This window comes from Malaclemys terrapin, chromosome 14 (genome assembly GCF_027887155.1).
Source record: "Malaclemys terrapin pileata isolate rMalTer1 chromosome 14, rMalTer1.hap1, whole genome shotgun sequence".
NCBI classification, from domain to species: Eukaryota; Metazoa; Chordata; order Testudines; family Emydidae; genus Malaclemys; species Malaclemys terrapin.
In genome coordinates, this window is record NC_071518.1 from 32,757,714 (window position 1) to 32,775,480 (window position 17,767).

General features: G+C 39.7%; 1 protein-coding gene across 4 annotated transcripts in view; it reads left to right on the forward strand.

The window, feature by feature from the left end:
• The window catches only part of DUS2 (dihydrouridine synthase 2), a 47,906-nt gene extending 36,979 nt beyond the window's left edge, over window positions 1-10,927 (forward strand). For all 4 annotated transcript variants that reach the window (XM_054048984.1, XM_054048983.1, XM_054048985.1 and 1 more), the window contains 5 exons: window positions 1,290-1,411; window positions 3,003-3,143; window positions 4,851-4,938; window positions 7,301-7,374; window positions 10,420-10,927. In XM_054048984.1, the coding sequence (XP_053904959.1) occupies window positions 1,290-1,411; window positions 3,003-3,143; window positions 4,851-4,938; window positions 7,301-7,374; window positions 10,420-10,660 (666 nt within the window). In that variant the 3' untranslated portion in view covers window positions 10,661-10,927. The remainder of the gene's footprint in view (window positions 1-1,289; window positions 1,412-3,002; window positions 3,144-4,850; window positions 4,939-7,300; window positions 7,375-10,419) is intronic.
• Window positions 10,928-17,767: the final 6,840 nt, after the last annotated feature.

Sequence of the window (17,767 nt, forward strand, 5' to 3'; positions counted from 1 at the left end):
GCTGCTGTCTGATCACTTCATTGGGGACTCAGTTGTGGATTGAAATTCCCAGAATTCTTCTTTCCATCACCATCTCCGTGGCAGACAGTTGTTGCTCCTCTGTCTTCGTCAGCGCTCATGTTTCGTTGCTGTATAACATTGCTGGCAGTACTGTTGAGTTGAAGGTATTGTGCTGATCGCCGAAAATACTGTCAAACTATAGAAAATACTGCGAGAACTCAACACAAAAAGCAGCCAAGTCAGACTGAAAATTAACCACTCCAAAACGAAATGTATGTGGTCTGATACCTTGCCAAAAGCCCAAATAACAATCAAGTGTGAACAAATAGAAGAAGCTGAGCAATACGTCTATTTGGGCCAAGAAATTAACATGTGCCACGATCAGGAAGGTGAATTCTCGCAAAGAAAGAAAGCAGGTTGGTGCGCATTCAATTCTATCAAGGATGTCCTTCAAGGAAAAACCAACAAGGCAACATGCGCCAGCCTCTTCAACTCTACCGTACTGCCTGCAGTGTTGTACTGCAGCGAAAATGCATCATAAAGAAATATATTTTCAGCCCTACAAAGGTGTGCCAATTCGTTTGTGCTATTAATTCCATTGTCATTGGTGTTAAACCAGAGATGAATTTGGCCCAGTCTGTTGTGTTGCCTGTGTTACGCAGTTAAGTACCAAAGATTATTCCTAAAACAGAATTTACTTATGTCCATATCAGCAAGACATTTGTGAATGTGAATAGTCCCATTGACTTCAGTTGGACTGCTTACACACGTAGGTACCTTGCTGAATTGGAGACTTGGCTAACAAGGCTGCATTTGCAGTAAGTGAAAGCTGTATTTATTTTTATACAAAACTTTCCCCTCTCCCCCAACCAAATACAGCTTTGATCTGTTCAAATCATGAGGGTAAAATCAAGGAGTGACAAATGGAAAAGGACAAAAATCAAATTAGTCAAACTTCCACTGCACTCAAAGGTGTAAGTCCATCAATTTGAGTAGTAAAGTAGTATAGGTGTGAAATTCTTGTCAACTACTTTCTTGTTTTTCTCAAGTGTATAAAAAGCCAATAAAATAATTCAGATTTTTTTCCAGAAAAAAACACCAAAAGGGTTCTGAGCTATGTTAATAAATGAGAGTACTGAGTAGACTTTACTTTATTGAGAACTGTGTGTGCTGTGCTGTACATTCCTCAAACTATGTTGAAATGCAGCCAGAAACACGTGAAAGGTTAGGTGATAGGAATAATACTTTCTTTAGTGTATTTTTACATATTACATGTCTCTTTCCTTCAGGCAGTGAGATATGATAATCACTATACCAACACAAAGTACTGTCTGTGTCAGATGTTAAGAGAACAGTTAGAAACCACAGAGGGAAAGAAACTGCATGCTGCACAGTCGACTCAAGAAATCTGGTAAGCATTTTATAGAGGGAGTAGGAATTGCCATACTGGATCAGACCTGTGGTTCATCTAGTCCAGTATCATGTCTCCAGCAGGTGCCAGCATTTCCTCTGCTGGTACCAGAGGGATGAGCTTTTCCTTGACTCAAGCTAATTCATAGGGGATTTTTTCTGCCACTGTCATACTATAATTCTGTGTTTGCAATATGCTGTTTTACATTTTTAGGATAACTGTTTACCTCCCTTTCTTTTGGTTATCTGGCAACGAGTGGCAGTGTTAGCCAGAATGTGCTCAATGCAACTGTATGCAATGTGTCCTTGTCTGTCTGGCCATAAGAAAATGGGGCTGTTGTCTCTTTAAGGGCTCCCTGTGTAACTAGTAGCAGAAGGGGGAGGAAGGGGAAAGCTTGGGGGGTGGGGGTGGGGGGGGAGGAACCCAGACCTTCACTATATAAAAGCAATGTTATGCCATTTTGAAAATACGTTCCATAGCTTTTTTTGCATTTTTGTACACCTCAAAAGAGATTGACCAGAAAGCAGTTTCACAGGCCTGTCTTAGCATGTCCATAAGCCTTTGGAGCAATGTTTTGAACAGTCTATTTAATCACTACATAACTGAAGAACATTTAGTTCTTTTTAAAATGAGAAAACATCTCTGTAGATAGTAATATGATTTAACACTGCTACCTAGTGGTGTTGATGCTAAATTGCCCCTAGTAAAAGTTTTAGCATGCTACAGTTTTCATTCTGATTGAGTGCTAGTGTGTGCACTAATATATTAAGGTCAGAAAAGAGTTTACATGGCTCATCATATATGGATGGCCTTATCCACTCTAAGGAACATCCTCATTTACATAATAATTCATCCTGTATTGTTCTACTGATAACAATGGAGACCATAGTGTGCACATGCATTTTTACTATTGAGTTGCCTAACCCCACTATGAGACATGTTATGATACAGTGGTTTAAAAAAAATACTGAATATTGTGTACACTACAGCTTTTGTAGTTACTACCACCTGTGGGGAATTATGGATTCCAATTTTGCAAGTGCAGTTGCACCTATGATCTATCTAATGCATAAGATGTTAATCAGAAAAAGGACTATAAAAATGTCACCTTGCTCAACAGATCTGCTCTCTGTGTATTCAGAGTCTTGTCTCTTTACTCTTTTGACAATGTTCGCTACTTTTTGTTCCTTCTAGCCCTTCAGAACTGATACAGGTCTGGGAGAGAGAGTTGGGTTCTTTTTTGACATATGCATCTGTAAAGTTGTAATTTAATTGAAATGGCAGAGTCTGTGATGGCTTCTGGCTTGGCTTTCAGATCCCAGGTTGAGTCTTTAGGCCAGCAGGTAGAGGAATGAACTTCTTTCTTGTAAACTGAGCAAGCTTTGCAAGAAGTCAAGAAGATATGATGAACATAGAACCCCATGACTCTGGACAGTGTTACTTTGCAGCATATAACTGTACCTCAACTTTGTTTTCTAAGCACATGTAAATATTTGAAATACATTTTTAATATTTATTTTAATTATTAAAATTGTGTGTGAACACACACAAATTCTCTCCTAATGCTAATAGAAGTAATATTTTTTAATAGTGAGGTCTTTGAAATGGGCAGTTTCTATGAAGAAACAATAGCTATTCTGGAAGCTAAGGCATCATTAAAGGCCAAGACGCAAGATGAAGATGAGCAGATGGAAGACACAGATGTGATAAAAATGGCTGTTAGATTTGACAAGTAAGCATGCAAAGTTAATTCTTCACCGTCTTTTTGAATTTACAGTTACACATTTGTCTGATCTTTGGTACCTGACAAAACTTTTATAGGTGGGAATCGGCAGTTCAGATATTACAGCAACATCTTGGATAAACTTTTTAAGAGGAGACAGTCCATATACTGTTTAATTAAATAGTGCAATATGTTAATTGATGATAATAAATTTCAGGTACACATAAAAGAACGTGAACGTTGATCTAAACGAAGCTGTTTTGTGTATTAAAATTTCATAGAGTTTAATTCTTTAATGAAATTTAATTAAGTCTCAGTATATTTTTCTAAATACTGTATTTTTTTTCTGCTGACACAAGGAAGTTCCAGCAGGAAATTACGAAGTGCATAGTATTAAGCAGCCTCAAAATGCTTTTCCTATTAAGAAAATATATTTTTTAAGGGATAATGGTCAGTGATTAGTTAAGTATATCACTCTACTGAAACTAGCTCTCCTAAACGTATGTATTGTGCAGGAGCTTGAAAGCACATTAATAATTTTTCTTTAATATGTACCAGGAATCTTCAGACGATGTCTCCAGGCATTCCATGAGACATTAAATTGAGGAACTGTGGGAATCACAGTTTGTAAACATTCTGTTATTGATCTAAGACAGTGGTCCCCAACCTTTGCCGTGGGGTGGGCACCGGATGACTAGCCGCCGAGGACAGTGGCTGCCGGACAAGCAACTGCCGAAATGCTGCCGTGAAGCAGCAACGTCAAGAGGCGTCGCTGCCGAAATGCCGCCTAAATTCGGTGGCATTTCAGCGGTAGCACTTCGTGATGTTGCCGCTTCTCGGCATTTCGGTGGCTGCTTGTCCGGTGACCAGTCGGCGGGCGCACATGGATGCCCCGGCAGGCGCCATGGCGCCCACGGGCACCACGTTGGGGACCCCTGATCTAAGATCACCTAAATTTGAAGTGATCCTGCAGAATAATTTTTTTATACTTCATGTTTATCCAATCTCTTGAAGAACCTGTCAGTCCTGTCCCACTGGTTGAATATTGCGCAAGATGCCTTTCAAAGGCAGTCACTACGCTTTCAAACTCAGCAGGAGTGACTCCCTAAAGACTGAGCATGATGTCTCTACAGTATTTCTATTCTCTGCCTAGGAACCATATTCCCAGTTCAATAGTAGAAGCAATGTCTTATAGAACCAATCTCACTTTTCTCTCCCTACCCTTTCTCTGCCCCCCTCCCCCCAGTAACAAATTAATTCCTGGAAAAGTTTTTAAACCACTATTGGAAAATGTTTATGATAATGATCAAAAAAACCCTGTGGTGTGGCTTGTCAGATTCAGTCCGAAACTCAATAGAATGCAAGTAATTTGGCCCAGCTTTCCTATCAGTACCTTGTCACTGCTTGTATGACTGCACCGAGTGAAGGTGGGAGGTGTTTAATAAGGAAACAATATGTAATATTAGTTTTTAGATACCAATTTAAAGATGTATTAATTGGACAGTTCCCTGAGAAAAGGGGTGGGAGACCCATCGCTTGGGAGTTTTAAAATTAGACTGGAAACAAAAACTAGTAAAAATACTATAGTAACTATTCCTGCATTGATAGAGAGATTACCTGTCTAACTTAATATAGGTCTGTTCTATAGAAATATTTTCTGTACAAACCTTTTCACTACAATTGTGGGATTATTTTGTATTTCATTTTTCTGTCTAGGCGAGAATATCCACCACAGATTACTCCCAAAATGTATCTCTTGGAATGGTGTAGGAAGGCGAAGCACCCACAACCTGTTTATGAAACTGTGAGTCTCTGCATTTCTCAGCAAAAGTACAAGGCAGATCCTTAACTAATACATTTATGCCATAGTTTACTGGGGACTGTCAGGAAACTGAATTGATTGGTTTGAAACAAGATGATCTCAAAGTTTAAAAATGCTTTTTTATTTTTAAACTGGAGTTTTGTTGACACAGTTGCTAGACGGTTTGGTATGGACACACATGTAGATTACGGGGAGTTATAGCATGAAATTAACACATTTCTGCAGCATAGAAACATTTCTCTTTAGGTGTGAAATTTGACCTCCCTTAAAATCCAATGAAAATGTCCATTATTTTTTCTGTATGAAACTAGTGATCTGTTTTAGTACTAATAATAGTGAACTCAAGTATTGGGCAAGCTTCCCCCTTACAATTCTGTCTATGTATCTCAATTCTGACCTGCACTTCTTCCCACTGCCACCCCCCCTGTGGGCGCCTCTAGTGGAAATACTCATAGACTTTAAGGTCAGAAGGGACCATTATGATCATCTAGTCTGACCTCCCGCATGATGCAGGCCACAAAGCCGTCCCAACCCTTTCCCTTGACTCTGCTGTTGAAGTCCCCAAATCCTGTGGTTTAGAGACTTCAAGTAGCAGAGAATCCTCCAGCTAGCGATCCCTGCCCCATGCTGTGGAGGAAGGCGAAAAACCTCCAGGGCCTATGCCAATCTACCCTGGAGGAAAATTCCTTCCCGACCCCAAATATGGCGATCAGTAGAACCCCGAGCATGTAGGCAAGATTCTCCAGCCAGACCCTCATTGGCCATTGATACTATTTACCAGCGATGGCACACTGTTCATTTGACTAAAATCATGTTATCCCATTAAACCATTCCCTCCATAAACTTATCTAGCTTAATCTTAAAACCAGACAAGTCCTTCCCCCCCACCGTTTCCCTCGGAAGGCTGTTCCAATATTTCATCCCTCTGACGGTCAGAAACCTTCGTCTAATTTCAAGCCTAAACTTCCCCACGGCTAGTTTATATCCATTCGTTCTCGTGTCCACATTAGTACTGAGCTGAAATAATTCCTCTCCCTCCCTGGTATTTATTCCTCTGATATATTTAAAGAGAGCAATCATATCCCCCCCTCAATTGTGAGGTAATTTTGTAATACACAGAGCAAGGGGATATGGATGAAACCATCACATTTATTAATTATATTTCACTGTGCCTACATTTGAACTCATTCCTGTGTAGATGAAAGAAGTAGTGTCTTACTTCAGCGGACCACCTTGTCGTTATGTCCAGATTATAAACATTTTTAAATTCACTAATAGCATTTTTAAAAATGCCATTTTGCTGTGTTCCTGAAAAAATGTGTGCACTGCCTGTCTGAATTTTCCTTGTGTCTCTGGAAACACATGATAAATAATACTGTATCTAATATTGAAAAGCTAAATGAGACATGGAATATTAGAATGCAGCACCACTGAATTCCTAGAATTGTGTTCATTCTTGCTAATGTCATCTAGTATGTCACAAGTCTGCTTTTTCTTTTCTGTCTAGGCAGCAGCAATTTTTGCAACTGCTGTGGTAGATAAACAAGAAAAACATGTTTATAAAATGAGAGTGCAAACAACTGTTGCAAAAGGACATCTTAATTTCAAAATTCTAACAGTCTACTCCATGTCATAAGTGCTATACCAGGTAGTTCATGTTTGCAGGATCAGGTTTCTAAGTGATTAAGCAAAGGTAAAGAACCCTGTAGTGGTGTGATTTGGGCCTGTAACTTTTATCAGTGTAAGTTTTACAAAGTTTGGATTTAGAGTCTCTTTTATATAAGAAAAACTAGACAAGTAATGAAATTGAAAGGCAACAGATTTAAAACAGATAAAAGAAAATACAATTTTTAATACAACACAACTTACTGTGGAATTCATTGCTGCAGGATATGATTTAAATCCAAGAGCTTAGCAGGATTCAAAAGGGTTAGATGTGAACATGGATAATATCAACAGTTTTATTAGGTGGCATAAACATATATGAGAGACAAACCCTCAATCTGTTACTGACTAGGGTTGGGAAAAAATTTCCAGTATGCACAGGTTATGATGTAATTGTTACAAGGTTTCTTGTACTTGCCTATGTTGCATCTGGTGCTAGCTGTTGTTAGAGATAGGGGTAAGTGCTATGTGCGTATCAAGCAGTTCTTGAAGCAACTCTAGTTTGGACAATAGATTCCTTGAGTATTTTGAACATGTGAGGGGAATTTTGCAGTGTGAAGGCTTAGAATGTTAATGGTGTTACATGCTCCCAGAGTAAAAACAAGACTAGGAAGGACTCTGTTGTTGCTCGTTTTACAAAATGCAGTAAGTTACACCTGTAATTCTCTCCTTTCTCTAGGTTCAAAGACCATTAGATAAATTATTCTGTTCAGTTGTCACAGTAGCTGAACAAAAATATAGATCAACCTTATGGTAAGTCTTCTCTGATGTGTTTTGTAACTGGACCTTAATAAAATATTTGTTTCTGTGATGTACTGTTGGAAAGGCAACATGTAAACATGGAGAGAAAAAATACTAAGTAAACTTTACTTTATAAAGATATAACTGGGAAGGAAAAAACTTTAAAATGTTTCTGTAAAGTGGGCCATGATTAACTGAGACATGCCAAGGAAGAGCGAGTTCCATAGCTGAGGGCCCTTCATAGCAGAAAGACTATCTCCGGTAGTAGGATCCTTAAAAGGTAAATAGTGTGTGAGCCCATATTTCCACTAGGACAGTCCTCAAGGTGGCCTCAAATAAGGCAAATGCCTCTAACATTAAGAGTTTTAAACTGTTCTACTAGAAAAAACATTTCCCCACCAATATTTGAGCTACAAGCTTTGCATGGAAACCTTTGTCAAAGTGATGCCGTACTTCCTAATCTTACCCACTATTTTCATAACATTCCCTCAGTAAGCAAGGGATTTTTGAGGGGAGACTTGGCCATCCTCATAACAATAACCTTTACCCAGCAGCAAGACTTCTCTTTTTTTCAGGATGGAGAACAAGATACAATCCAGTTGGCAACTAGAGCTGAGTGAATAATTGATCAGAAGAATTTGGTTTGTTTCTAACCAAAACTGTATTTTTTTTTCTGTTTTTCATGCTGAAATGAAAAACCAAAAATATTTCCTTTGGATCAGTTAACATTTGACATTTTTGGAAGTAGATGGCAATATTATCAACTTTTGCTCCAGAGCAGTGACAGAACTTGTTGGATTCATAAAGCGAAAGAGGTGGTTGCATATCAGCAGCATTCTGATGATACTCATCCCAGTGTTTAGGAATATTATGTATCTATTTCTTTGAACGAAGTCTTATAATGGTTCAGGCCTGGGATACTCGAGCTTATAGTGAAAATCAGATTACATTAATTTAATTGTTTTATAGAATAAATTTAACAAAAAATGGGTGTATGTTGCAATATAGGAGACACAATGAAACAGACACATTGTAATCAAATATATTGACTATAAAATATCTTTGTATTTGTGTAACAAGTCAGCTTTATTTCACCGCACTGCTCCTTGGCATTTTGTCCTCTGATCTACACAAACTTTTCCATGTGCTTACTGGAAACCCCCTTTCCTGCTCTTTCCTTCTCACTTTGAAGACAGGAGGAGTTTTTCCATTGGTTAGAGTGGGAGCTAGATTGGAGCCCTAGTCCAATTTAGGAATATTTACAGATTCATGTTTTTATAAATGTTCTGCCTTATTGCACTGTGAATACCTTCAGTAACTCAATGAATAAATAAAATAAAGTGAAATGTTACATAAAGGTATGAAGGTAGCAACTTTTTAAAATGTTTCTTATCCCAAGACTATGTTAAAAAAAACAACAACCTAAAGCTGGGAAGAAATCTGTCTATAGTTTGAACTAATTAATTTATTGAAACACTGAATCTGAAATGCCAATGATGATAAATACTCAGCACTTGAAAAGCATTCTTCATCCATAGATCCCATCAAAGATAAGTAGTATTCCCATTTTACAAATAAAAAATGAGGCAGAGAGGGGTTAGGTAACTTGCCGGAAGTCACATAGTAAATCAGTAGCTGCCTCAATTGATGCACTAAGGCCTGGTCCCCACTAAGTCCCCACTTCGGACTAAGGTACGCAAATTCAGCTACGTTAATAACGTAGCTGAATTCGAAGTACCTTAGTCCGAACTTACCGTGGTCCAGACGCGGCAGGAAGTCTCCCCCAGTCGATGCCGCGTACTCCTCTCGGCGAGCTGGAGTACCGGCGCCGACTGTGAGCACTTCCGGGATCGATTTATCGCGTCTTAACCAGACGCGATAAATCGATCCCAGAACATCGATTGCGTGCCGCCGGACCCTCCAGTAAGTGAAGACAAGGCCTAAGGTTCCACAATAATATTTTATAGAAGCATCTATTAATAATGGAATTCCTTGAGTTTGTCGCAGGCAGATATACTTAGGATCGCATCTAGTAAATTGCAATTGAATATCAGTGTTGGACAAATCCCCTTTTAATACATATATACAACAGACAGCAGGTTATTTTAGCATTGTGCTTCCAATGCTATAATTGTTAATCAGCATTCCCATGAAGTACTCAGACTTCAGCAAACTTCCAGCTAGACCATAATTCTCATTCCAACCTTAGCTGAATTAAGAGAAACAGAATCCTTTCATGTGTTTAAGTTTCAAGAACATATAACCCTGTCCTCAAAGCTAGTTTGTTGGGTTTCAGTCCTGGTGGAGCTGTGCCCATTTTCGTTGATTTCAGTGGAATTGCACTCACGTTAGGGATAAATTTGGACTTGAGGATCTTTCCATAAATTCTTTTAAACTCCGTGTGCTTTATTCAGGGCTTTTGATGTTAGTAGGAGTAAGGGTTGCAGCAATTGGCCAAACTCCTATTGATGTCCTACCTTCTGAGTCAAGACTGTGGGGACTGCAGGATTTGGCTCCGTATTCTTAGGCCTTGTCTTCACTTACCGGAGGGTCCGGCGGCAGGCAATCGATGTTCTGGGATCGATTTATCACGTCTGGTTAAGACGCGATAAATCGATCCCGGATCGATCCCGGAAGTGCTCGCAGTCGGCGCCGGTACTCCAGCTCGCCGAGAGGAGTACGCGGCATCGACGGGGGAGCCTTCCTGCCGCGTCTGGACCGCGGTAAGTTTGGACTAAGGTACTTCGAATTCAGCTACGTTATTAACGTAGCTGAATTTGCGTACCTTAGTCCGAAGTGGGGACTTAGTGGGGACCAGGCCTTAGACAGCGTTCTCTTACTTGGAGTGACACAGGCACCTAAAGAGAGGTGAATGTGCCTCTGGAACTGAGCTCTTTTCTTTTCCACCTGTTAGGCTGTCGTAGGTCTTGCATACTGTTTATTTCACTGTGTTGCAGCAGAGACAGGAAATTAATTCTTTCAGGCATGTAAAATATTGTACTTGGCAATATGCAGGCTTTGCTTTTACTTTTACCTGTGCTCTGTCTTACTCTTCAGGGACAAGTCAAAGAAGCTAGCAGAACAGGCTGCAGCTATAGTCTGTCTTAGGACTCTGGGTCTCCCAGAGGGGAAGCTTAACGAGGGAGAAAACCACCTGATTAACAAACGCAAGAGAGAGAACGAGGAGTTCCTGAACAACAAAGAACATGAAGATGACCACCTTGTTGAGGCTTCACATAAAAGAGCTCATTTTACTGAGGGAGCTTCTGACTCCAGCTCTTCTGAGGTGCCACGATAGCATGAAAAGCAAGCATTCCACAACTGTGCAGCTACCAATTCACTTGCTTTTTTTTATATCCTGCTATTATATTTCATCTAGACTCTATCAGTCGGAGACAGGTAAACTCTGCCCGATTATGAAAACCTACTGTACTGGGTAAATGTTTTTTGTTTTTTGCTTTGGTGCCTTTCAAACAGGATAAATTAGCAGCCTGGGTTTTAAATAAGAATGAGAAGATGATCCCAACATTAAATTCTGTTTCAATAGTAAACTATTTTCAGTTTAGCTTTTGAAGTGTTGAGGTTTTTGTTTAATATATTTTATAAGTAGAAAAAAGTTTTAAACACACACGAAAGAGGTTCTTAATAGATTGTTTCCAACTGTTGGAGTTTTGGTGTAGTTTTCATTAACAGGGATAAGTATGTTAGAAGTTGTCAGCTCTTGTCTGAAAATACCTGTAACAAAGTTATAGCAGGTTGTGTCATGATCCCTAAAGTATTTTGTATGAAGAAGATATTCAAAACATAATTCATTGTTGGTGAACTAAATCAAAGTGGCTTCCCTATTTAAAAAATAATATACACCTTTATTTTAAATGGAAGTGTCTTCGCTAAACCATTGTTTTCTAACGGAACAGCAATATCTAACAGGGATTGTATTTAGAGTTTTTAAATCAAAAAGATGTACGTGCATATTAAAAGTGACAGCTACTCAAATTTCTGAATTTTTAATAAATCTGCATAGTTTGCATTTAACTGAAAAATAATTGCAATTCGTTTCCTACTTTGTAGACTGCAGTTAAAACAGTTTTAAAAGCTGCTTTCAGAACTAAATGTTCCAGTTTCACACAATGGTTTTAGTCACAGAACACTTCAGAGCAGTGACAGAATTTGCAGTCTAGTTAACAAGCCATAAACTTCAGGAATAATCCTTTCCTCACTGAGATTCATGTCTGGGGCAGGAGCTTTTGTCAAGGGCGTTTTTAGACCGTCACAAGGAATGGTCATGCAAATACTATACCAGAATCTGATTCATTCCCTGAGTTTTGCTGGCAGAACGCAGGTTGCAAGGCCCAGTGATAAGAAGCAGCACAAGTTGACTGCAATCAAGCTCTGCTGGACAGGTCAGAATTGAGCAGTGCATCCCCAGTTCTGAGAGAAAGCATAACTGGAGCACCTGGGAGATCCACTGGAGCTCTTCTGGATCACCATCCATAGTTTCCTGGCAGGAAGTGGCCAGGCATATTGCGGGATCACCATCTATGCTATCATTTACTGCCAGGGAGGAAACTGCCACAATGGAAGATGCAAACTGCAAATCCTGTACCTCTGGGAGAACGTTTATTAACCCCCAGTCTGACCAAAACTCGAATTTCTTGGTTCTCTTAGTTTAAATAAAGCTGTGTGTCCTGGAGAGTGGTGATGTATCCCTGGATGAAGATGCTGGCTGACAGTAGAGACCAGGTGACTTTTAACAGCCACACTTTAGTGTTGCCTCTTCTGTCCCATTTGCTATGGCATTCCCTTCAGTAGGCCGTGGGGTTGAACAGCCAGAGGGCATCCTATCAAAGAAGGGAGCAGCCTTTGATTCTGCTTCCTAGCTTCTCTCTCCCTCTGAATCTTAGTTTATTCAAAGGTTTTGCATACACAGGCTTGTCCTCTTCCATAAGTAAAATGTAAAGTTCTTATAAGTGACATAATTTGAGGTCATTTTATGTTTGCATGTCAAAAATAATAGTCTTTTAAAAACTTTTTTTTCCTGGAAAGGCAGGGAACTTATGGCCCTTAGTGCCTGCATAATACTCACATGAGCCTTAGTACCCTGTTTCCCCGAAAATAAGACATCCTCCGAAAATAAGGCCTACTTACAGTTTTGCCTCTCGTTGTAATATAAGGCATCCCCCCGATAATAAGACCTCCCCGATAATAAGGCATCCACCGATAATAAGGCATTTTTCATTTCTGAAAAATAAGACATCCCCTGAAAATAAGACCTAGCGCATCTTTGGGAGCAAAAATTAATATAAGACACTGTCTTATTTTCGGGGAAACAGGGTATCAGTGCTGTATTCACCACTAAAGGTTTATGGAATATTTGGGCCAAATAGGGTCTTCAAACACAAGAACCAGAGGAGCAGCATAATGGAATGTTTGTACCCTAGTTCTGACTCCCTTTGAAGCGCCCAGAGAAGTCACTCAGCAGAAGGTCAGCAATTGAAGGCATGGGGCATTCTAGGATGGAAGCCTAAGGGCCATGGCCTGTGTTGCAATGCTATTACACCATTTTCTTATCCTGGCAACTGGCCCTACATGACACCTCCCCCCCCCCCCCCCCCCCCCCCCCACAACAAGCTACACCTTTCTCTACTCTTGGCAGAAACAGTATGCCTCGGGAAATAGAATTGTGAAGGGAACCATAGCTGGTCAGCACACAGATGCACGTTAACCCTGCTTTTATAGTATCTATGTGCACCAGTTCGGGGGTGGTCAGAAAGGGACTATTTGGTATATGGCCTCTTGTGGGGAAGAGAGAATGGAAAAATTAAACATAGGGAAATAATAGAAGATCAGAGAAGGTGCTGCCTTAATTTAATATCAATGTCCAAAGAAAATACGATCAATATTTTTAGTGTGCAGCTACAAAACATGTATATTGTGAATTGGCTGAATCAAACTGAAGTATCATTGAAATAAGTTAAATTGTCTAGAAGACCTAATGCTTGCAAGGTAAGTGTTTAAATAACTATGTGATCACAAATCATTATTTTATTTATCTAGTATGACATTTGTATAAGTAACTACAGTTAGTTGAATAGTATATAATTATGGTAAGATAAACAGTGAAGCATTTGCAAACAAGAAAGTGAGATGCTGCTTTGCTAGAATGAATATTTCAGGCTAAATTTGGCAGTGATGTAAATGAAAAATGGTCAAAAAATGGTTGCATACAAAGTGTGATTTATGCTGCCATTCGATGTCCTCGATGTGGGTCAGGAAAAGCAACTTATGGGAGTCTGTAAGTGTTTGTGAGGGAGAATCCTTTATCTGATGCTATGATTACACTGCCCCATGGTTCAGCCTTTGAGGGCGTGAACAGCAGTGCACATCAAAGGGCTGTGCGGTAACTCCCCTATGCGGACACCGTGGACACAAACTAAAAGGTTCTTAGTTTTCATTAATGTCTTTCTGTTTGCAGAGGACTATGTTAATGTGAACAGGGAACCTTTTAGTTCACTCCTGAAACGGCCACACAGGCGAGTTAGAGTGCAGCACTTTGGTGTGCACTGCTGTTCGCGTCCTTGTAGTCCAAACTGCAGGGCAGCATAGACAAGCCTTAATTGCTCTTTCTGCTGCATTCCTCCTAACCCACTTTCCTCTGCTATGTAACTTTTTGCGCCATTCACATCACTGAATTCATGCTAGATACATCTGTGATAGTGGCACCTGCATATACCAGATCTGAGGTTTGCTTTTGATCTTAAAACCGGTTCTTATTCTGGGGAACAAAATGCCTTTTTTTCTAGAGACTGTTCTATTCAAGGTATTGGAGTGGAACCATATCTTTTGTAAATAAATAAATAAATAAATAAAATAAATTAAAAAATATCTAGACTGTGGCTCATCTATAATACAGTTTGTCGTTTAGATTTTCTGCATTCTCTCTTGGCTAAAAAATGGATTTATTTTCTAGGTATTCCTTGTATAAACTGAAGATGGCAGATGTCTTTTGTGCAAATGCCAATTCCTATACTAATGTATCTTAGCAATACAGCTATGCACTACTGCATTCTTGCATAAGATGGCAATCCAGACCATAGCTTGGATTTCAAGAAGAAATTTAACACCAATCATAAGAAATTGTGTCTGCTTAATTTAATGTGGCCATGCTATATGAATATGGTAGTCAGATAATATTGACAGAAGTCATTCTCTGTTTTAAGCATTTGTTTGGTAAAGGAATTTCACTACTAAATAGTCCTTGGAATTTAATGAACAATTGTTCTTTTCTGTCACAAGATAAAAAATATGTGAAGCCATGCTTGATTCTTGACATTGATGGCACTGGGACAAGAAAATATAGGTAACAATACCCTGCAAAGTGTGAGGATTAACTGTACAGGATCTCTGTGTGTAGGGAGCATATAATACTACTCTGTTTATTTGTAACATGAATGGGAATGTGAAGGCGTTCTGAGCCTTTTATCTTGGATGCTCCCAAGTTGGAGACTACCTCCTGAGGCCTTGTTGGTGGAATGCTTTTTGGAATGTCCCAGGCTCCAAGCCCAGCCCTGCCCTGGAATGTGAGGTTAAATGTTGGCGGTACAAACACAGAGTTTGAATATTTAAATTGTAGAGTTCCCTGGTACTGCAGTTTCAGAAAGCTGGCAAGTGTCAGCTCAGCTGCTGTCTGATTCAAAGAGTAAAAATGTCTTTAGCTTTGTTTGGGGTTTTTTTTTTTTTTTTGAGTGGAGGGTTCACTTACCCGTTATGACCTGCAGAGGAGCACAGTTTTCAAAGTGCTTTACCCAGCAAGCCTGCAACTGGTCACAAACAGGTGCTGGCTTGTTAAAGAAGCTCTCATTCACAAAAGTGTTTTGTTACTTGTTTTGTAGTCAAAGCCACGGGCCCAATGTGTCTGAGGGTATGTCTACATTGCAATAAAACATCCATGGCTGGCCCAGGTCAACTGACTCAGGCTCATGGGGCTATAAAACTGCAGTGTAATCGTTTGGGCTCAGCTGGAGCCTGGGCTCTGGGACTCTCCCCCCGTTAGGTTTCAAAGCCCGGTCTCCAGCCCTGGCCCCAACATCTACACTGTAATTTTATAGCCCCACAGCCTAATCCTTATGAGCCCAAGTCAGCTGACCCAGGGGAGCCACGGGTGTTTTACTGCAGTGTAGACATACCTTCAGAGACCAAATATCATGTTAAACAGGGAGGCTGTTTGTAATAGTGTTTACAAAAGGGGTCAGAGGCAAGAGGAACTGTTCCAGATTGGTGATGTGGCTTGTAATGTTAGTGGTGACCCTTCTGCTGCTATGAATAAGCTTATGTTTGAATCTTATTCTCTCACTGAGGACAGAGCTGATAGAAAATAGTGAAGGCAACATGAGAAGCCATTGAAGAGAGGGGATTGCCTCTATTGTTGATCAGCAGTTCCTTAGGTCAGTTGAGGACTGGAGTTGATGAGCTGCTATGGGAGTCAAGACCAACCATCCTTACTCAGAAAAATAGTAAGCTCAATGGCTGTGAAATAGCAGCTGAAAAAATGCATGGCATTCATGTCTGTGTATAGTATTCACTTAACTGGCAAATGAAAATGTCAGTGCCAGACAGTTAATGGGAATCTGTCTGTTCAATATCTGTTGGATCAATAAATTAATACCTGCCCCCTGTCCCCAGGTGGTGGGGGAGAGTCTGTTTTCCTTGTTTTTAGCATGATCTTGTCTTATTCTGGCAAATCTCCTATTTTATTCCTGTGGTATTTTACAAAATACTGTGTACTGAGTGACACTGTTCACTCTGAATTTGTTTTCCATTTCAGTCACTCCAGACCAAATGATGCTACAACTCCAGATTGTGTGATTATGTGAAAGATGGGGTTGCTGATTTACTGTCTATAAAAGTTTCCGCTTAGCTGGTGATTGTAACTGAAACAGTGATCATGTAACTGTGGGCATGTATAACTGATTGGTGCTCTGGGTGCAACTTATGGAACTGGACCTGGACACTGATCTGCTATCTTGATCTGTAACCACTAGTCTTAGAACTGTGCACATATATCTGACGGTTTTATAATAATACCTTTGTTGATTTGCAAAATATTAACACACACATTACCTTCAGTAGGAATTTTGGGCCAAATATAAATTTGTATGTGCCAGTGTTGGTGAAGCAAAATTTGGTAATTTTAGCCCAACTCTAATCCTGGATTTGGCTGTTGTCTTTCATTTTTCTTTTTCTTGTGTGCATGGCTAATTTCACTTCATATTGAAAATGAGCTAAAGCAAAGGAATCTACCTCAACCCTTACATCTATGTAAGGGGTTGAGCAATGGTCCCTGTGGCCTTCCTAAGGTTCTCTGGAAGAATAGGAGAAGAACTTGAGAGATAAAGGAGGTTTGAGGATGGGGGGAGCTGGTGTTGGGTAGAAGAGTGGTTAGGGAATACTGGAGCTAGAGTATCCACAGAATTTGAAAATTAGTTCACAAGGGATACTCTGACCCTCTGCATGAAGTTTTCCACAATGATGCCTTTATGTACTGAGTTCGTAACTTTCAACAGCATGTGGCTCCCACAACAAAAATTATATAACTCAACAAAGAATTTTCAATGCCTTGGGTACATAAAGTTTTTTATGAGGGCCCAATGTAAGTGGTTCCCTGGTGTCCTACACCCACAAACTCTCCCAGTCAGCTAGGAGTTTCAATAGCCAAAGATATACTAAAGAGCATAGAAAGGGGAATCCCCCCACCCCCCTGTTTCTGGGCTCCCAGTTAGGTCTACAGCTTGAGTACGTGCTTATCCCACAAAGTTTGTAAGCTCTGCTTGTGTAGGGGCTCTGCTTTGGCTGGGCAAAGGGTTCAGAAGACATGCACTTTGAATTTCTCCAGTTCATAGGAGAGGGATTCTCTTCTGAAGACTTCATACTGTGCCTGGGATGGTGTCCCTGTGCTCTCTAGTATTTCCAGATTATGAAGTTTCTTTTAAATTCTCGTTTGTTGAAAACAAACTTAGGAAACGCCATGTACATATTTAAGATCAGACAAACGTAACATTGCATGCATAGTCTTAACTCTGCCCTTGTACATATGATTTTTAATTACCTATCACGTTTCTCAAAGCAATAGAATATAACATTTTTCTTTTAATCTTTGATGTACTATTTACTATTCTGTGCAGCTAGTGGAAGTCATTTATGTGAAAAGTACAACATAAACTGTACTTTCATAACCTGGTTCAGATTTAGTAAAATAGAGCAATAAGAAGAATGTGCTGGCATATATAGGTTGCACAAATTTGTAGCTAAATTAGTTCCTTAATTTTTAGAGAAAAACAGCTATTTATTTGTTAAATTGTCACTCTACCGCCAGTATTTGTTTTACAAATGAATTACAGTAACAGTT